This window comes from Xenopus laevis, chromosome 2L, assembly GCF_017654675.1.
Source record: "Xenopus laevis strain J_2021 chromosome 2L, Xenopus_laevis_v10.1, whole genome shotgun sequence".
In the NCBI taxonomy this organism is placed as follows: domain Eukaryota; kingdom Metazoa; phylum Chordata; class Amphibia; order Anura; family Pipidae; genus Xenopus; species Xenopus laevis.
Window position 1 is genome coordinate 125456771 of NC_054373.1, and position 22852 is coordinate 125479622.

At 35.5% G+C, this 22852-nt stretch overlaps 1 protein-coding gene across 2 annotated transcripts in view; it reads right to left on the reverse strand.

Moving 5' to 3' along the window:
• The window catches only part of pcca.L (propionyl-CoA carboxylase subunit alpha L homeolog), a 261425-nt gene that overhangs the window by 56898 nt on the left and 181675 nt on the right, over nt 1-22852 (reverse strand). For both annotated transcript variants that reach the window (XM_041582406.1, XM_041582407.1), the window contains exon 20: nt 2926-3024. In XM_041582406.1, the coding sequence (XP_041438340.1) occupies nt 2926-3024 (99 nt within the window). The remainder of the gene's footprint in view (nt 1-2925; nt 3025-22852) is intronic.

Genomic DNA, 22852 nt, shown 5'->3' on the forward strand with positions numbered 1-22852 from the left:
TAAGTATAAAGTACTGTTTTATTATTGCACTGAAAAAGTAAATACTTTTTTTTTTTTTTTTTTTTAAATGTCATTATTTGATTAAAATTGAGTCTATGTGAGATGGCCTTCCTGTAATTTGGAAAGGGTTTCTGGTTAACTTATATCATACCTGTGCTGCAATGGAGTGTGCCATGATGAATATTACAGTGGTAACTATGGGGGTAATTTCTATTGCAACAGTGACATTGGATTTTTCCAGTGATTCCATTTCTTATGCATTTGCTTTTATTGCAATGTCGAAAACCAAGCTACTTTAGCCACTTTGTTAATGTTTATGTAAGGTACAACACTTTTATATTACTATATCATTGATGAATAGAGATTTACCTTCTGCCAATACCATCATGGAAAAAATGAATGTATCTACTAATAAATTCATTACAACAAATGACTGTAGTATCATGTGAAAAACGCAGGAAGCTGTGCCAAGATCTGACATATTTGTATGTCACTGATAAATGGGATGGAAAAAACGGTATACACAATTTTGTACAAATATCAGGAAACTGAACTAGAGCTTTTCCCATAGCTTCTAATAAATAGAATACAGGCCCATTTGGAAAGTACAAAGATGAACAAAGCACTGAGTTCTGACACTGAGCAGACCGAGTGCCAAAACAAACAAGGGCCGCAGGCTTGATAAGCTGTCAGTATGTGGCAGCATGAAAAAAGAAAATAACAGACCTTTTATCATTATATTAACACTCCACCCTAATTACCCCTCTTTGGACTATTGTGTTTAATTTGGTCCAACAGAAAAAAAGGCTATTTATGCTATTTCAGAACAGCATTTGATTTTTGTTGCTACTAGTTTAGTTTCACAATACTAGCAAAGAAATCAAACTTGTTCATTAACAAGTAGAGAGATCACAGTGTAAAATAAGTTAGATAAAAGGGAATATATACCCTTATGCTTCAGCTAATAGTCAGTCAGGAACTTAAGACAAGTGACTAGTGGAGCAGACTGGGGTCACTGCCTACTCTCTAAAGAAAGGCTGTATGGTCTGATAAGAAGAGGGTCTGCTATTAAACAAGACACTAAGAAAACAAGGTGGTCTTCAATTTAATACACCAAGACTAGATAATTGGAGCATCTTTATAAAAAGCCTTAATCTTTATTCTGCACATAGGGCAGGGCACTTGGAATAGAGAGCCTCAACAAACACACAGTGCAGCTGCTTGTAAAATAACCCATAAGTACATTGAATTCACTGTGCCTTGTATTCAGAGCAAGACAATACCTAAAATACATTTCTTAAATTAACAATGACATTTGGGGACAGCTTTCAAAGGAGTAAAATGTGGGGGATGGAAGCGTCTAAAAATCTGAAGGAAAACAAAAGCAAAGAAAAGACTAAACTAAAACATGCAAGCATGCAAAATTAACTGTTGCGGGCCATGTATATTTGTGTGTGTGCGTGTGCGCAATTGCTAATATTTGCAATAGTTGGAAAAATTGTTACTTTATCAACTGCAACAAATGATCTGAAAGTACACACTCACAGACACAAAGAAGGATCACATTCGAATTTCCTACACATAAGTAAATATTAGGCCATTATTATTTCTTGATGTGTGCAAATCCTTTCTCAGCCTCGAATGAAGTCAGTTTTTAATTTGATCTAGCCTCAGCCAGTCTATGATCTGTACAACTCAATGCAGCAATTGAAGAATAATACATATTTCTGCTGAAAATTATTATGAAAACTGAAAATCTTTCAGTTGAGGATTTTTAAAACACGAAATATTGATTTTAATTGCAAAAATGCAACACATACATCTATTTTTTAATGGATCTGTTTGAGTTACCTAAACAGATCCTGATAAACACTTTGTATAACTGAAAAGCCAAAGCAGTGATTCAGAATAAATGTAATGAGAAGTGATGGTGACTATGGGGTTCCCTTCTACAGAAACAAAAATGCTCAGTGCTGATGGGTGGAGTAAGAGTTAATTCAAAACATTCCGAAATGTTATAATGTTTTGGCTTATCCCAGCAAACTAGATCAAGGCAAGATCTATGTCGGTCTTAAGGAGAAGTGCAGTTTTCCACTTCACTTCATATATTGATGTAACCTTTGATCAGATTGCAATTAATGTAATTTGTCACTTTCTTTCAGGCAACAAGAGGTCTGAACACAACTACTTCGAACTCAGCTGCCTTGCCACAGGAAATTAGTTCCACCTAGTTGGGTATCAATGACTTATTCAATGAATTTCAGTGCTACTGCTTGTTGCAATCTGCTTAATACAGAGACTTGGAATAGGTGTATAGAACAGAATACAATATTGTTCTCTAACTAGACATTTTCCATAAGCAGGAAACAAAATAAGGGGAGCTGAATAACAGCGGTATGCAGGTGGATATCAGCAGTGCTACCATTCAAGAAGGGGGGGGGAACTATAGTCAGGAACGCTTATATTTAAATCCTGGACATCTGAAAATAATATTTTAGACAATATATTGCTTATGTAATGCTTCTTATGGACTAAGCCTGCCAGAAATTATTTTCTGCCCCGACAAAGAACGGATTGTCAGGCCATCCTGAGCACGAGTTGCTCTCTTCTTCAATGAATAGGGCAAACCAATTTTTGAATTGCTACTCTATAATGTGACTTATTACAGAGATGTTTTCTGTATACCTGTTAGGAAAATAAATCCTTAATTGTTTTGGACTGAGAATGGACTTCAGCTTCCCCAATACCAGAAACTGCTTCAATATGCTTTGTTATTTCTTCTGGACAACAGTCCTTTAAACCAAAAACATGAATACTATAATATAAAATTAAAATAATAAATGCCAAGAAAACCGTTCAAATGGAACCATTCAGTGTTTGATGTGAGAATAACACATAAGGCACAAAAAAAGAAGAAGCCTTTACCTGAATGGTCTTCTGTGTGCCACCAAAGCTGACTGACAATAAGGATGAAGAAAGGTTCCAATCACTGGACACATTCAGTGTTGTCCCATCAATTTCCACCTGTTAGGATATAATACCAGTCTGTTAGATAAAGACAGACATAAAGCTTATCTGAAGTTCATTACTGCACACAAAGCAAAAGTTATTTTAAACAGATGGCTCCCACAAAACCTGTCATGTTCACCAATTCTGCTATAAAAGACAGGGTCCGACTATGCAAGCATCCAGTCATCTCTGGGGAGAGGTGAAAGACCTGTGAACAGCTGCCTCTGAGTACTGCTGCATCAAGTGATTTACAGCAAATAAACAGCCAACCAACTTTTAAATATTTGTCGACATGCTACATTTAATGCAATTAGACAAGTAATACGCATAAACTGAGGTGACACTTTGTAATCCATACACCAAGTTTAGCATATATTATGCTCCCTAAGGAGCATGACAGAATCTTTCTTGGTGTATTGTTATCTTAATTATATACAGAAAACGTTCATTATTCTTCATCTTGTTGAGTGAAACTTAAATAAATATGCTGAGAAAATAATTACCATATTGTAGGAAAAGGTCTGACAAGTAGGTACAATCTAATTATGTATCAGCAGAAAATACATTTTCTATTCAAGTTTTTTCCCTCAGAATGTTCCAAAAAACCAAATTACTGTAAGATCATCAAATAACTGGCTGAAATACTGATTTTTAAATATACCATAGGTTTTTCTTTTTTCAAAGCTTTGGCTACTCATTACTTTAAATTACCTTTAATATAAGAAAAACACGATTATAAGAAAGACAATATCCACATTTCTTTGTGCCTAAATTCAGATTAAGGTCTTTAGCAAACGGGGATAATACTTTGTTCCCACTTTCATTTGTATTGAAGGCAAGCAATTGTAATATGTTAGTTTAAAGCATGAGCAAGGATTTGTGTGGTACTAGTGATAGTACTTCACTCATAAGCGGATGGGAACTACAAATACAGCCTGTCCAGGAGGGACGTGACAATACAGCAAAGCTACAAACCAGGATAATACATTCAAAATGTATGTGCCACACTCCTACAGTTAGCACTAGCATGTAAAGATATATTAAGACATGGGCAGACAATTTATTAAGGGCAAAAAGTACTATATTTTTACCTAGGAGTTACACCAGGTGCACCTCCAGTAAAGAGAACAAAGATGTCCATCTGCACTTTTCAAGTTGTCAACTGGTACTTTCCATGTGCCTGTGTTTGGCCCATAGGCATCCACTTGCCCGCCCAATACACACTGCCTGCCTGGGCTACATTGCACCACTTTGTGCTTTGATCTGTGCTAGGAAGCACTGCACTACACTAAGGGGCACATTTACTAAGCTCGAGTGAAGGATTGGAATATAAAATACTTCGAATTTCAAAGTATTTTTTTGGGTACTTCGACCCTCGAATAGGCTACTTCGACCTTCGACTACCAATCGAACTAAAAATCGTTCGACTATTCGATAATCGAAGTACTGTCTCTTTAAAAAAAACTTCAACTACCTACTTCGCCACTTTAAACCGAGCACCAATGTTAGCCTATGGGGACCTTCCCCATAAGCTTTCCAAGCTTTTTTTGATCGAAGGAAAATCATTTGATCGATGAATTAAAATCCTACGAATCGTTCGATTCGAAGGATTTAATCGTTCGATCATTCAATCAAAGTATTTGCGGTAAATCCTTCGACTTCAATATTTGAAGTTGAAGGATTTTACTTTGATGGTCGAATGTCGAGGGTTAATTAACCCTCGATATTCGACCCTTAGTAAATGTGCCCCTAGGTGTAAGTGCTAAGTGTATGGCACTCCAGCACTTCAAGTTTATGTTGCCCAACGCAAAGTACATTATTTACAAGCAGAGATGTTTTTCTGCATATTTGCACCTAGTGATGGATAGGAAAATTCAGTGACAGCTCTCGATAGGCACAATAAGGCTGGAATTTGGGGGGACAGACACACTGGTTTGTGAGCACCTTGATCTTCTCATGGAGAACATACATTGTAATGAGAATATCTATCTCTGTTTGCTACTGCTCAGAAACGCTCACGTCCATGTTCCTGTCTGACAGTGCTAATGTAATTTATAGGAATAATATTTCCCATCTAGGTGTATGAGAAGTAGTTGCATATCAATCACTGCAGATTGTATTGAGAGGACTTCTGCAACCCCTCATGCCAACGTGTTTGCCTAAGCCAAATGGATGAAACTGTATTTAAAAAACAGTGGACAATAGTACACATCAGAGTCTGTGTAACTTAAAATCCATTTGCCATAATGGTTTACTTAGTGGAAATAATGTTACAAAAAGTGAAAGAATAATATTAAATGAAAAGTAAAAAAAAAAAAAAAAAAATCAACAATTTAAGAATATGATATACTTACATGGAGGGGAGATTGAAACATGGGTCAAAATTATATTTTATTGTTACTGGGCTATGTAGAATACATAATATAATATAACATTTTACATGATGAAAGAGTTTCCATAAGCTGTTTTGAACATTTCATTTTCCAATGTACGTAAATGGGCAGGAACACACAGTAACAGTTTTGGTACCGGAAACAAATTACCTATTTCCTTTGTCATAATAAGAAAAATATAAATCACCCAATTAATTTAACTGGGTACTGCAAAGCACACTTTTATTGCTGTTTGGTGAAGCATCATATAAGCTATCATACCACATTAGATCATATGAGCCAAAATAAATTTGACTGTAATCTATTATAATTCAACAATATACAAGTTTATATAAATGCACATTCTTGCAAGTGAAGTCATTCATAAGGTAAATATTTAGCTCTTTTATATATAAAGTTGGAAAGTTTGTAATTTATAGTAATGAATTATTCAAGAGTAACTGGCATTGATATGAACACACACCAAAACTACAGTTCATGCTTAATAATTCTATTTCTCAAATACATTTTTTATATTTCAAGATCTAAATCAAGATATAAATGGGTTATGCACGTGTTTCCTCATCCCAACTTTTTTCCTCCCTACTGCAAAGAAATGAACCATTCTGTTTGTCAGTAGAGCAGTGCAAATTGCTGGTTCATGCTGAAATTTGCCAGTTAGAGCAGGTGAAAATGCTCAGCAACTCTCAGCATGAGTAAGTTATGTTGAACTCACAAATAAATCATTAGATATAAAAAAACAAAACGAAGCAAAGAAAATGAGCATTTGTGTTTATTAACCATTTACTTATTTAGCATTTTTTTTTATAAAAACAATTTCCCTCTAAGAAGTATTACCCTTTTTCTGACAATGCATGCATGGAAAATATCTCCTTGCTAATTAAACTGAGGGTGCAATATTAAAATATTAATGGCTATATTTTACAGAAAAAGATATGAGAGGGCAATGTCAGAGGCAGGGGCGCGCCACCAATGAGGCTAGTTGAGAAACTCACCTCAGGGGGCAACGCTGGAGAAGTATCCATAGGCGTCAAAAAGACGCTCCTGGTACCTTTAAGAGACGAATTTCTGTTTTTTAAACTGGAAATTCATCTTTACTATTGCGAGAGCTCTTCACATTAGTGTTCCTGCCGGCAAGGGGGGGGCAGCATTGAAGGAACCGCCTCAGGCGGCACTGACCTTATTACCTAATATAGGGTGGAACAACCCACAGGAATTTTCACAATAGCTCATTTAAGAAAAAAAACACAACAAAATATTCTCACATGCATTTTTTTTGTAGAAAAAAAGTCTCACCCTGTTGGTAACCAAATTTTTACTTTCATTTACAATGAGGCTGAATACCCCATTCTGTGTCATTTGTTCATCAGCAAAGTCTGTAAGAAGAAGTTTGCTTTATAATATCGTTTGATATTCAAAATGTATTTTGTTTCTTTCCCCCCCAGTAAACCTCAAAATAAAAAAAAATAATAAAAGTTGCTCCCATTTGAGTTTTTTTTTGTAATCCCAACTTGTGGTTTCAAAAAATACGTGCTATATTATTCATATCCACATTTTTTCTCTGCATTTTTCTCTAATTGAATTTTGATAAATTTGCCCAATATATTTTCCTCACCTGGTGCTTGCATTTTTTAAAATGACAAAAATCCTTTAGCAATCTGTCATTTCAGGACTCTTTGATATATCGTAAAGCGATCAGTGATCTTAAAATACACCACTCAAGTAGATGTAATTACAAGTCAAAGAGTACATATTCCAATTAATTTTCAAGAGCTTTCTTTTCTTTAAATAAGTCTGACATCCTTCTTTTTATTTGCTCTATACCTTAATGAGAAAAACTTCAATGCAAGTTTTCATTTGTAACCAAATGCATTACCACAACATCCTGATGATTATGGCCCCCGCAACACCTTTTCACTTCAAACAATGTTTTATTTTTCAAAAAATCCTTCCTACTTACAAGGTTAGCCATTCTTCAGCCAAACCTTATGTCTCCTCTCTAACTTTCTGGGGCATATTTATTAACATTAGAGACAAACATTCTGGGGCATATTTATTAACATTAGAAACAAACATCACTGGTGATGTTTGTCTCCAATTTTAATAAAATGCCCCACTGTTTTTCACTGCATGCACCTTTAGCATTATTTCTCAATGCTCATAATTGGTTGACTCCTCTTGCACCCAAAATGTAGCACTGTCTCTCCATAATTAAAACTAGAAAATGTAGCAGTATTATAATCTACACACAAATTTATCAACTTCATTTGATAAATATGCTTTTAAAACCCCCATAAGAATGAATTGAAAGTGAATGAGTATTTCTGTGGTGAGTTCTAAATTCACACTTTGATAAATCTGCCCGCATGCATCCAATACTCCCCTTTAAAACAAAAGTTTTTAAAATCTGTGCATGCATGGCATGCTGAATTTTCTGTTGCCCCAAGTGTTTTACTTTCAGCACTGAAAATAAAACTGTAGGGATCCAGAGGGTTAATTCCCCACTGTTACTGAAATACAAGAACCAGATGGTGGGAAATCCTCTGCCTGTCCAGCTACAGGTTGAATTTACAGTGAACGGAGGGGCAGCAGCCCTTGTCCCTGTGCAGTGTGTCTGGCAGATACCGGAGGGTGTAACAAGTAGGGATGCACCGAATCCATGATCCGTTTCGTCCTTTTTCAGCAGGATTCGGCTGAATCCTTCTGCCTGGCTGAACCGAATCCGAATTTGCATATGCAAATTAGAGGCGGGGATGGAAATCGCGTGACTTTTTGTCACAAAACAAGGAAGTAAAAAGTGTTTTCCCTTTCCCACCCCTAATTTACATATGCAAATTAGGATTCGGATTGGTATTCAGCCGAATCTTTCTAGAAGGATTCGGGGGTTCGGCCGAATCCAAAATAGTGGATTCAGTGCATCCCTAGTAACAAGGTGTCACTGCTGCGCAACTAGTTTGATATAAGCAGTGCCATGTGCTCACAGCTGCTTTCTACTTCACTGAGCACAGAGTGAATAAGAACTGGCTGCAAGATGCAGGGGCTTAAAATGAGTTTGTTTTGCCCTGCTGGACCTGGGGTAGGGTACTCCAAAGCCTGGTAAGCTCAAACATGCAGGTTTAGAGCTTGGATAGACTTTTTATGTGCTTGCATTATTATGTAGAGTGCTGGGAGCTGTAGATCAGCACGTGCCTGACACGTGGGAGCAAATACCTTGGTCCAGCGGTAGAGGAATTTGGGTAGGTAGCGCTACCTGGGAAGCTTAAGAGCTCTTTGGGGAAAGGGGACATGTGACTATCTTTGTCCACCAGCAGTAGAGTGTGGACTTGGCAAGGGGGTGCCAGAATGGGACTGCAAATCTCCCCAGGGTAGTGGGTCATTGTTATGATGTGAATGAATATTTACTTTGCCTTTAATTTTATATAACGTTATGTGTTTTACTGCAACAGTGTGTTTGATTTGTTTTTTCTAATGGAGCCACCCGCAGGTGTATTCCCGGATCCCATTAGGTGGAGGCACTGCTATGAAAGGTAATTCACAGTACCCCTTTTACTTAGCAAAGGGGACTCAGGACCTGGTATATGGTAAGGATGTATAACTTTGGCACATGGGGTGGCCAAGAGGGTGTTACAAAACCATTTTATTTGTAATACTGCAAGTAAAAACAATGAGCATAATAAAAAAACAACATGGGGGCTGCACAAATTTCAACACTTGAAGCTTCTTTTTTTAAAGGACTAGTAACACCAAAAATTAAAGTGGAACTGTTTTGAATTTAAATATAATGTACTATATACATGTACAGTACTGTCAAAATTGTTTTGCTTTAAAATCACAGCTACAGTTTATATAAATAAGATGCCTTGTTTGCTGATGACACAAAATTATGCAACGCAAGTTAATCCAATTCATTATTCATTATTTCAGCAGCTTAGTGGCAGATAAAGTTTAATGCTGATAAATTTGAGGAAAATTACCTCCACTTATACCCAACTGATGTGTTTTAAAGTTGAAGTTGGTCAGATCGATGCAAGCCATAAGGGCACATTTGCAGGGCAAGGGCTATGATCATGAGTTACAGTGGCTCCCCTGGATGTTTTTTGAGAGAGGAATACTAGAAACAAGGTGAATTACCTATTGGGGCACAACCAGCCCTAACTGTGTCCCCCTCTCTTCCCTTTTAGCTTGATTTCCCACTAAATCTCCTCATTCTCTAGTTACGTTAGGCTAAGTCCTGTTTCTCTCTCAAACCTACAACTGATGGTGATGACTTGACAACTTATCAGGAGATTACAGTAGCCATTAATATCGATTGTAGAAGGGGTTAAATAAATTAGATGCACACACATGCTGTAATATTATGCTATTTCTCTGCTGTATACCTATCTCTTGGAAAACAATAAAATAATGAATAATTTAAAAAATCCTGATAAAATTAAGCTTATGCATTTAGCATACAAAAAATATACAAGTCACTTCTACCCTAAATGGCATTAAGTTATACGCATCCTTGATGGAGAAGGACCTAAGGTTACTTATAAACTTAGCTTTAGCAAGCAATGTCAGTGAGCAGCAAGAGATAAAAGGGATAGCAGGGTATTGTTCTGTATTAAAAAGAAATAGACTCAAGGGAGGAGATGGTCTTTCTCCCTCATTAAAAATCACTGGTAAGGCCATATGCAGTACAGTATAGTCTCCAATCGTTACAGGAGAAGAAAAGTCTAACATGATAAATCTGTAAATATGTTATGTTATACAATTCAAATATGTCAACAACTCTGATCGGTGGTTATTAGTTTGACTGCAATTATCCATGGTCCAGGACCATTGTTTTTATTTTCTATCATATCATAAGCACATGTGCTTTATGGAGTAGTTTGTGAATGAAGGGTCATTTGCTGGGTTAAGATGCCAACCACTGAGTAAAGAGGAAGAGCATCAATGGCCAATATCCTGTTAGGCTTAACCAGAACTTGGGGTAAAGAAGAGGCAGCTGCCTAGGGCACAATAATAGGGGGGCGCTGGGCAGCTACCTCTAAAATTGGTTTCTGCCTACCCCTAGTCCATGTTCTCAGTCTTTCTCCCCTTCCTTCCCTTTGACACCCACCCCTCCATCGTTCTCCCCTACCTCCTGTCACCCTCCCCTCCATCTCTCTTCTCTCCCGCCCCTCCGTCGCCCTGCCCTCCCTCCCCTCTGACGTCCTCCCCTTTGTCGTGGTTGGGTGCGCGATAGGAGGGGGTGGTGTTGTCCGGCCGGGTTACCTAGGGAAATTTGTGGATGCATCTGAAATTACCACTGCTGCCCCTAAGGACTATAATGCAAGCTGCCACAAAGCACCAGTGGTGGATTAGGGCCTGATTTATAATTTACTATTGTTTCATTTCAAAAGCTGAAGACAAAAAACATAAAGCTGTGCTAATAATAATATGCTAATATCACTATTACATCTACATTTGAGGTTGTCTACTTTGATATAAATATGAAATGGAACAAACATAATATAAAAATTATTACACAAAAAAAGCTACAGGGTTGTAATTGCTATAGCTCAATGCAGTGGATTAAAGAAATATTACTAAACGTTTTTTTTTACTTTAATAATAAATATACACTTAACACTAGACATTACCATACAAACAAATTAAATCAGCTTTTTATCTTTTTAAATGGTTAAAAAGAAGATTGACAATATGATACAAGTCAATAGAGACACTGTTTACAACTATATAAATATCATTACCAACTGCCTAAATATTTTATGAAGCCATAATTAAAACCTTAACTCTACCCTAACTATGCATCAGTGATAAGAAAAGCAATACAAAATGCACTGTTTAACTGTCTGTAATCAAGGCTAATCACTTGTCTATTCTCAGAAATACAAAAGATAATGTATATGTGAAAAAAACACAAAAAATCTCATTGCCATCACCAGTTTACAAAAAAAGTAATACACAAAAGCATGTAATTATGTAGTGAAGTTAAAATGGACTAAGATGTTCCCGAAGTTATGTGGTTAATTTTTTTTCATAGCATAATGTAAAAATTTAATAGGTTCTTTGCCCACTGCTGTGAGTTATAAATTATTACTATAAATTTTAATCCAAGTTAAAACGTGTAGCCCCCAAACAATCTATAGCACATGCTTTGTCACTGTACAAAATAATATTCAATAATTAACTGCTTTTGACTGACACACTGCTAAAGAGGTCTGTAGCAGCAGGAGGCTGTTTGAACCAATCATTAGGTACTATGTATGGTATATCCTGAACACTCACTGTTAACCAGAAAGAAAGCTTGATAGGCTCTTTCTATAAAGATCCATGTTATTAAATTAATGTCAAGGTTGCGTTAGGAGAAAAATAGTAATACTAATGAATGGAAACGGAGATAAGAGCTGGGTATGTGGGTACATACACAGATCATTTTACAACCTACAATTACTGGAAATACATGATAGTGAAAAAATAATATTCCACAGTAAAATACACACTGCATATTTTGTATTGATTATTTAGATTTACTTCTCCTCTAATTTGTTTTTCAAGATAATCTTTAAAAAAGGCTAAATGCAGTACTAAGACTATGCTTGCAAACAGACAGATACAACCTTATACAGAGTCTTACATTTATTTTCATATTGTCTAATCTAACCATACCCAGGAACTCTCTGCGGGTGGCTTAGAGACAAAAGATTTAAAAAAATATATAAAACCCATCCAACATTTTTGACACACACACAGGTTCCTATCACCATAATATCAAGTAGTTCACCTAGTGCTGCAACAATTTATTAATATTCCAACTATGTACAAGCAGCAAAACTCTTACATCAGCTTAACCCATTGACAGAATATTTAATTATTGATTGATAGTTATTGATGTTGTGTGAAAACTCCACACAGCATCGGATGCAGACCAAGGATATTCTGTTTTGGTTCCCTCTACCTTCCTCACCTATACGTACAAAAAAACCTAGTTTGTATTTCAATAGAGAACAATAGAGTGGTCAGAAGAATGTGTTTTTGGGAAACATGCATCATTTAACATAGTCTATAACATAGCATAGCTAAGGTCCACAATACAGTGATGATTTGATTGCCATTCACCTCAGGTGGTTAAATGCTCATGACTACTAACTAACAGACCTGTCTATGTGGGGGGAATGAAGACTTTTGGAACATTGTTTAAAAAGTAACAACTAGGAGTTAGGCAAATGCTGCTTTCAAAAGCAATTACAATTATGTTTTCTTTTATTAGGCAAACTTTTATTTTGGGGTTCACTTGCCCTTAAAGGGTTCCTAGAGTTTCCAGGACAATCCCACTAGTCACTGGTCTTATTGCACATTTAGTTTCTACATGAAAGCCAATTCAGTGGCTCAAAACAAGGGGACATACTTACTGACAGGCAGAGAGGGAATGGAAAGAGCACATAAAATGGTGATATGGCCTAATGGTCAAAGTGGTCTGGTTTAGTGTCCCTGAAGAAGGGTGAAGGGATGGGCAGCTAAAAATGGTGAATAATGGAAGTGTACATTTATAGCTGCAACAGGAACACACAATAGTTTATATTAACCTTTATGTTCTCTTGATCAATATGACATTATAGAACCAATAGGACCAAGTTAGCGGTACTCCTATCTAAGAAGACTTTTAAATAAATGTATTTAGAGTGTGTATTTAGAGAGATGCACAAAGTTATTGTTTTTTTTATTCCTTACCTATTGTGGGTCAGTAATGCTGGGGAATAAAGCAAAAGTTGAACTTTACTGACTGTTGCTTTTTTTCAATCCAAATTAACTATTTAACCGTGCATGTTATTGTTCTAAGGGAGTTCTGTTTTGCTGGTAACATAAGAGCTCATTTACATGCGCGAGGGCAGTATACAAAATGCAATTTTGTGTACACACAATTATCTTTAAAGGAAAAGGAGAGGTTAAATCACTGGGGGGTACCAAATGTTAGGCACCCCTTATGATTATAACTTACCAGATACCCAGGCCAGTGCTCCTGTTGGCAAAAACTGCACTGGACCAGGGTACTTCCAAACGTGCACCAATTTGTTTTCCATTTTTTTCGCGCCAGTGCTCTTGTGCAGTAGCGTGAAAAGCTAAACTTTAAGCAAAACTTTGTTTTTTCACTCTACTGCGCATGTGTCACCCAGTCAAGAGGCATGTATCAAGAGGATCCCTCAGTGGTACTCAAGATAATAAGAGATAATAATCACTGGGGGCTGTGCCTAACATTTGGCACCCCCCAGTGATTTAAACTTTCTTTCTGCTTTGATGAACTACTCAATGACTTCAGACACAACTGCCCCTCTAGTAAGACACTGCATAACAACACTGTGTAAAAAATAAATGGGCATGTATTAAGTTATTAAGAATAATTCTTACATACAGATATTTTTACATAAGGATCAGACTGGGCAGGACACCGGGAAAAAACCCAGTGGGCCCTGGCTCCTGTGCCACAATCTCTTACCAATGCCCAGACCTCCTTCTCCTGCCCCGGAAAGGTACGGGCTGGAGGAGGAGGTATTGGCGAGGGGGCCATAGGTGCTTTTGTGCCAGGGCGGGATGCGTGGCTCCAACCCTGGCTTGCATTGTTTTGATTTCTACTGTTTTTCTACATTTGTTTTACTTTATTTTCAATAATGTTTGTAAAGAGCCAAAAGATTACAGCAGAAGAATTTCATGTTTCAGTTACATTATAATGGGCTGACAAAACACACTTATGTTTATTTATTCTTTTTTGGCTTATAAAAAAAAACCTATGTACCTGTATATATGTACAGTATTGGACCTATTATCTGGAATACTTGTTATCTGGGTCAAAAAAATGTTTTTATAGGATTGTTTTGCCACTATGGATTTATGAAGTTTACAATAGCAGATTAGTAGTCAGCACAACTGCAACTCACTTCTTTGGCTGGGTGCACGTCCTCCAGTGGCCACCTTCCACTGGCAATATTAGCGAAGAAAGTTAGTCCAGCACCCACTGTTTCATGAATAAAACGGCCTTTATTGGACCAAGGGCATTACAGCAACGTTTCAGACCAACTGGTCTTTTATCAAGCTTGATAAAAGACCAGTTGGTCTGAAACGTTGCTGTAATGCCCTTGGTCCAATAAAGGCCGTTTTATTCATGAAACAGTGGGTGCTGGACTAACTTTCTTTGTTTATGAAGTTTACATACTATCAAGTGCATGGTTATGTCTTATTAACACAGAGATAAAGAAAATTTGTAAAAAAAAATGTGGAATTATTTGTTTAAATATGCTTCTACCGTAAAATACTATATATAAAATTCATTAAACATGAAGTCTGGCAGGTAGGAGAGCATTTGAGGTGTATGCTGGGGGGGGGGTGGAACCTATGGGAAATTTTGCCCATAGCCTCGTAGTTACGCTGCTGTTTAAGAAGCAATACTTTATCTGAACTTAATGTCATCACCCAAAATTGTGCTAAAAAAATCAAACAAAGCTGAAGATAATTTATGACACATAGGATGTATGTTAGGCACATTATGAGATGTGGTGGGAATTATTATGACCTTATGGACTTTGATTTCACACAGGATACATTACAGCTAAACTGTTTTTTTAGCTCACGTTTCTGGTTAATCATTGCACAACTGGAAAATCTGACTGCATATCTTTATGGTTCAGATTATTAGATTATTATTTTAATGGATTATGCTGTCATATGGAAACCCACTATTTTACATAAGCATTAACCTGGTTGCTGCTTTAACATTTTTTTACAACTGAGAGTTATAAAGCATTTTGAAATTTTCTTAAATATAATGGTTATATGGTTTTGGTTAGATCCATATTTATACACAGCAACACTGAAGTTTGGGTCCAAAAAATACAGGTTCATTGAGTTAAACCTTTTTTGTCTACATGAAACCTTCTTAACTGCTAGTTGATTGAGAGGTAGGTGAAAAACACTACTTGAAGCCACTCCGATTTCTTTAGAAGGGAATAAATGCCTTCCTTACTTCAATATGGCAATCAAATCAGTCCCAGATTCAACTCTGTGCTCATAAGCAGTTTATTATTGCCATTGCTTGCTACTGCTAAGTTTTTTATCCATAAATTCCCAAGGTCCTTCTCCATCAAGGATTTGCCTAATTCAGTCCCATTTAAAATGATAAATTTCTTACACATTTATTAATTCTAGATGCATAACATGCATTTAGCAGCCCAGGTTGTAGGATCTTATATAAGAAATCTGCACCCCTAAAGTCAGCAACAGAAAGTATTCTGCACAGAATAAAAAACTCCTAAATCTGGACATTCCATTCATAACTTTAATAGAATCCACCTATCAGTAGATTTGTGTTCTAAATCTTCTGTAGCCGAAATCCACCTTCTCCACCAGATAAAAAAAAAAAATTCTGGCAAACAATACCCACATACGTCATGGTCCTTACTGTTATAACATTATGTAGCTAAAACAAGTATTCATATTCAAACCTTTAACTTTTGAGAAGAGATATAAACACTGATTTTACAGCTAAGGTTTTTGTTTTCTGCTTTCTATGACTGGCATACCAGTACCTAATAGTAGGTAACAATAAGAAATTACCAAAAAAAGTTAATTTGAAACATTTTATAAAAATAAGTATTTCCACTTTCAACCACTTCTACACAGACAATAGAAACAGCTTGTCTAAACCCTTTTTATTTGTGAAGCTGTGGCCACCATATGTTGTCCCAAAATGATTCACATACCTTTCATCAAATGTTACTCAAGTTATAGGACTTATGAATTTGAGTACATGGCACTTTTATTAGACTCTCATATTTTAGTTAGCACATTTACAACTTTTATGGAAAGGTTCTCAACATTTATTATACCATTGAAAAAGTTATGGAATCCTCATGAAATAAAAATAAAGTTTGCAAAGTGAGACAAATGCCTGAATTTTGACTTTAAGAAACTTCTCTATGGCAGGTTTCCAATAATAAACAACTAGAGGAATCTTCGGGATCATGATGTTATAGGCCCTATTAACAGCACCTGGTTTTAAGGTTTCAACTGGTATCAGTCAATGGTTAGTTTCTTGCTCCTTTTTCTTTTAAATTAAAGTATACCTCTTGCAAACAAACTATGTTGTCACCTGTCACATATATAATGGATCCTGTCTTACATTTGTTATATTTGATGTGAGGGGATTACTAACTGTTGCCGTTTAGCTTTCCCGACAGACAAATCACAAGAAAAATGTAGATTTGAACAGCGTAGTAGCTAAGTGTTCACTCTTAGCAGAAAAGGGCAGCTGTAACATCTCAATGAGCTTATAAACGGTATTGGCACACCAGGTTTTTACATTGCTATTGTATCAAAACACCTAGAGCTTCTAACACTGCTTCCCATTATATCGTATGGGAATGAGTTTTACCAGAGACAATATGATATGCAAGATATTCACTACCATGTACCAAAGACAGTTTTATGACCTTTTAGATTTCTACTTAGAATAATATAGCAGTCACAAAACTGGTATGTTATTATGACTACATATGTAACTTTTGCCCAAAGCTGGAGAAAGAGATTCAAACTGAGTCAAACTAGCTATGTAGGGAATGAATAGTACTCTATGTTTAAAACCTCACACAGGTATTTGCCAACTACTTTGCTCCAATTGAAGCACTATTGTATAGCACAATCATAAAGGTTTTCTTTTATACAATGAGCATGTGAGGCTTTGTATTTTTTATAGTAAAATATATATCAATAGGATTACAAATTGTGTTATCAATTCAAATTTTGTGCAACCCTTTGACAATAACTAACATCCATGGTTAGAAATGCCCTTGTGATTCTGATGAGCAGGCTAGTGAATTCCCATCAATAGTTGCCTTAGTGGCCCAAAACCTCAAAAAAATATTGTAGCAAATCTGTTTCATCAACACAGTGGGCCACCTTTTTTTGGCAAATTTCTCAGAGATTAACAACCATGGAAAAGCTGCTATTGTGGCATCTCTCATTTACAGATGTTTTAGTGTTCAGAAACAAAAAAGAAATTCTACTCATTTTTTTTTTTTCACTGCTAAGCCTGGTTTAAATCAAAGTATAAAGTGTCAAGCAAATTAGAAAAAAAACTTCGTTTATTATCTTTGTAGAAGGCTACACCATGCTTTACAAAGAGTGTTTCTCTAATAGAATGTATATTATTATTATTAAAATAATTATAAAGCACCAATATATTTGGCAGTGGTTTTCAGCAACTATTTATATTAATCACATCAGTTGTTTCTTGTGATGTGCGATTTATTGTAGCTGGTAAATAAAAATGTCAAGGCTAGTTTGAGTAGAAAGAGGACAGTAACGTGGATAAGATGGAGAGAATTCCATGGCAGCCTATATCTACTAACCGCTAACCTTTCTCATGGCTAAATGTTACCTTCACTATATCTTCCTCTACAATGCTCACATTCTACAATGGCATTGGACATTAAAAACACTATACAGTCAATTGAATAAACAGATCAATTGCACCAAGCTTGCTTAGTACATATTTGTGTGCATCTTGCCTCAATAGCTCTCAGAGAGAAAGCAAAATGATCTTCCCCACCCCAGTCTAATTAGTGCCACTCTGTAATGACAGCCATTCTGTCCTTTTTCTTTGTTACTGATCTGGTGAAGCATTTCCAGGAGATCAGGGATCAGTTACACTTTGCTATCTTTGTCTGAGCTGTTCTGCCTGTTTTTTCATTTTGTCCCTGTGATAGAACTTTCTGCTAAGGAGATGAAGACTAAATAATAGAGACTTGCTATTCTGAGCTGTGCAGGAAAATAATGGGGATAAATGCACATGAACAATAACAAAAAAAAAACCCAAAACACTCTTGTTGCATATTTGTAGAAAAATAGTTAAAATTTCAAGTCAAAGTCAAAATAAAAAAACCTACACTATTGTGTTTAAAAGGTCTACTCATAGAGAACATGTATTATAATTACACAGAGTCCACTGCCTGAAAGCCACTGGATCAATATTTTCAACTCTATTGTATCATGCATAAACCATAATAGTCAAGCCAAAAGCATAAAAAAATATACAGGAGTATGTCAGAACAATAATCTGGACATGTGTCATTACAGTCATAGATTTATGAACTCATTTAAAATTGCCAGACTGTATGCTAGGCACAGAAAGGGAAAACTACACACACACAGAGCTCTTTGGCATTCTAGCACTTTTACTGCACATACTAGTGCTGTGTGCCTATATTAGCACTAGCTGCACCTACATTGAAGCACTGCATGTTCCAGTGCAAGGGATTCATGCATCTCATGCCTGCTTTGAGTACATGTATAGGATCGGTTATCCGGAAACCTGTTATCCAGAAAGTTCCAAATTACAGGAAGGCCATCTCCCCTTGGCTCCATTTCATTCAAATACAAATGTTAAAAATTATTTCCTTTTCCTCTGTAACAATAAAGCAGTACCTTGTACTTGATATAAATAATCGTTATCTCAGGCAAAACTATCCAATTGGGTTTATTTAAATGATTTTTAGTGGACTTAAGGTATGGTGATCAAATTATGGAAATATCCCTTATCCGAAAAGGCCAGGTCTGAAGCATTCTGGATAACAGGTCCCATACTTGTACAAGGTTTTTTTTTTTATACAGTCGATTTTGCAAAACTGAATGGAACAATGCAATTTTCCTTGTGATCAAGTTTTTCTCCTACAGCTTATCAACTTTTTTAGATTCAATGTAAATTCAGCAAAAAAACTCAACTTTTTCTGAATTCAGATTTTACAAAAAGAACACCAGCAATCAAGGAAAATAAAAACTTGATCACAAAAAAAAAAATAATTTTTTTTCCACAAAATAAATCAAACTGACCTCTAACTGTAGACAGCATTGGGTGATAAAGTATTGGAGATACAGCCTTATGTTTAAAGTGGTTTAATTTTCATAGCAAGTAACTGCCATCTTTTGATAAGAAATAAGATAAAATCCAGGTGAAGAAGCATACATATTTTCTGTCCTCTAAATAAGTATGGCTAATACTCTGCAAAATACAGAATATTGTCCTGTGAAGGCAATACACCATACCATTATGCAAATGCATTAAAACAATCACATAATAATTAAAAGAGAGGTCTCAAAATATCTTTATTATTGCTACAATATGAAATGTTTGCTACAAAACTGTAACTAGCTAGTTCAGCCTCAGACACATTTCAAATCAAATATTTTTTTAGTAGTGCCATAATTTTTTAAAGGTTTTTCATATTGTTAATGGCTAGCTCTCCAATTTACTATAAGTTTCAGTTGTTTTGTTTAAACGGAAAAACAAATAAAAAAGGGCAATAACTATATAAATAACTATTTATTGCACTTTAGAATGTTATTTTTCCTTTGTAAAGTATTTCTTGAGTGCTAGGAAAATGTGTACATGGTATATGGAAAAACTGTAATACGAATATTTCCTGGATGGTATCATTCAAACCTATTGTACAAACTGTGCATAGCAACATTTTCGTATACGGACTATTTGAAGAAATAAGGCAATATCAGAAAACAAGATAAGAGAATTACAAATTAAACTGAAGAAAAAGATCTTTCATTTTTCAGAAATCTTTATATGGCCCCATTTTAGTAAAGGAATCAAATGACAGATCTTTAGAAAACTAGCTAGTGGAAAGAGCAGCAGATTAGATGAAAAGAGTATGAAGTAATTCCACTCGAAATAAAGGTAAAACCATTTGGCATACCTGTAGCGATAACAGATTACAGAAGAGCTGTGGATGAATTTGCAGAAATACTGCAGTCACATAGAAGGCATGCATTGCCAATTGCCATTTTCACAGCTTGCCGTGTATTTGTTCTTCTGCTGTAATTTCCCCTACCACTGGCACTGGCTAAAATCAAATGCTAAGTATGTGGTTTCAATCAAAAGAACCAAGCTCCTTTATGCATTCAGATTTTTTGAGAGTTTAATTTCCGCTCTTTTCTTGCCAACTAGAGGCACATGTGAAATCAAATAACTTAAGTGCAGTAGCTTAAATGCTAATTTGCTATTTATATTACCAACACATTACATTGCTCACTTTTGGGGCAAACTGCCAATGTGCTATAAGAATTACATGTGGAACAGTTAACTCCAAGCCTGAAAATAAGTTGCAAAACATGTCAACGTCATGACAGGTTTCATTAAATTGCATTTATTTTAACTTTTATTCAATATGTGCATGAATATATATATATATATATATATATATATATATATATATATATATATATATATATATATATATAAAATTAAATGATTTTTTTATTCAATGCCTTTAGGATATTTATTTTGTTTAAATGCAGAAATGTAATGAAAACTTGTTTCAATAACAGTAAGGAACTTCCACGTAAATGTTAAAGTGCCATTGGTGGCCATTTGTTTCTGTATTCCATATACTTCTTGAAGTGGGGTAGGAACAAGAAGTGTCTTATTGCCACCCCCCACCCCCTCTGTATGTGAACATACACACAAATGCTCTTCTCTATTACCAGTAAAAATAAACAAAAACTACAACTGCGGGTATAGATTTGGGGGTGGTATCTAGGTAAGTTCAGCTTGAAGCGGGGTGGTATATAACAGTAGGGAAACATTTGATTGGGGCATTACTTGCCCTTAAGTTTAGGCTTAGTCAGAAATTCTCCTTTTTTATAAGTCACAATATTCTTATTGATATTATGTCATTGGCGGATGTTGCACAACTAAAGTATAAGGATCTCAACCAGAAAATCATTGGCCAGCAAGTCTAACATCTATAGTTGGGAATCTCTTTGACTGTATATTAAGAGATTGCTTATATCATCAAAAAGAATTTCAACAGTCAGCACAGTCTTATTAAAAAAATACAGGTTGTGACAAACTATAGTTTCTATAATGAAGCAATATGCATATTATCCACAGCAGGGATCTGATATTTCCTGCTTATAGGGGGCAGCAATTGATGTGAAAGATTAATTTCTGTATAGTACAGTATAGTAAAATGTGGAGGATATATAAATAAAGGATAATCATTGCAATAATCTGAAGGAGGGCCTTAAGAACAATAATGATGATACAAAGATGTATAAGGTAATACATAAATGTATTATTCATTGGTAACTTGGTCATGCAATTATGGCAATACAATTTAGGAAGAAAAAATAAATAAGCTATATACTGTATGCATTCATGGTTACTTGCTCAGCAGAGTCTGCCATAAGACCTAAAATATTAGGTTTAGATAATGCAACTTATGCAAGGCAAGGTTGGCAAACAGTAAAAAAACAGTTACCTAAATGTTTTACAGGCACAATCAGTACCCCAACAAAAGCCTCAATTAAACAGAAATCCCCAGTACCTCAGTAAACCCACTTCTGTTTCAATGCTCCCCACAAACCCCCAAACAGACATACAATCAAGTGCACTACAACTAGGGAACCTGTATTAAATTTTGTAATGAAATGTTAATCTCAACTGTCAAAACTAAGGGTCTAATCCTAACTTCTATAAGACACCAATGAAAATTATAGCATACTAAGAAATAAATTGGTAAAAAGAGAAGCAGTATGGTTTCCACCAATAAAACAAGTCCTTCTTAGAAACTAAAGACAGCTACATTCCCTGCTCTAAATAATAATTTTGGCGTGCACCCTGCTCACTTGTGTTGAAGGCCTATATTTATCGTGCCTAGTCTAGACTCTAGTTCAGGTCAAGTCCTAGTCAAGGTATTGAATCTATTACTGTATCTGGAATGCTTGAGGTCAGGCTTGGATTTCCAGATTTGCTGTAATTTGGATCACCATAAGTGTACTAAAACACATTTAAATATTAAAATAAGCCCAAAAGGATCACTCTGCCACCAAAACAGATTTATGCAGCTTAGTTACAATCCAGTACAAGGTACTGTTTTATTATTACAGAGAAAAATAAATAATTTTGAAAGGAATTAATGGGAAATGGCTTTTTATAATTCAGAGGTTCTAGATAGGAGGTTTACAAATAAGTGATCGCAAACTTGTATTTTTACTATTATTATTGCTTCTCTATTATAGTTTTCTAATCAGGCCTTCTTGTATTAAATGTGTTTATATTTTATACAATGTATAAGGTCAATTTACTCTGTCCCAGTCTATAATCACTTTTAATATAGTTGATATGCCAAGCAGCAGTGTAGTAAATGTACTTGTTTTCTTGTTGTGATAAAAGGGAAATGAGTTATCTGACCATGTAAATATTTCTACTAAGCTGAAACTTGCATGTATCAAAAACTAGAAATGCTTATGTCATGAGGTGGATTCATATGAATTCTTGAAAAAGAGTTTTGCTAGAAACATGTCATGTTCAAATAAAGGAGTCTAACTAAACCATAAAAAACACACACGTTTAAAATATTTGCATAGCAGCAATGAATTAGGTGAGAAGTCGCTCCATTTCT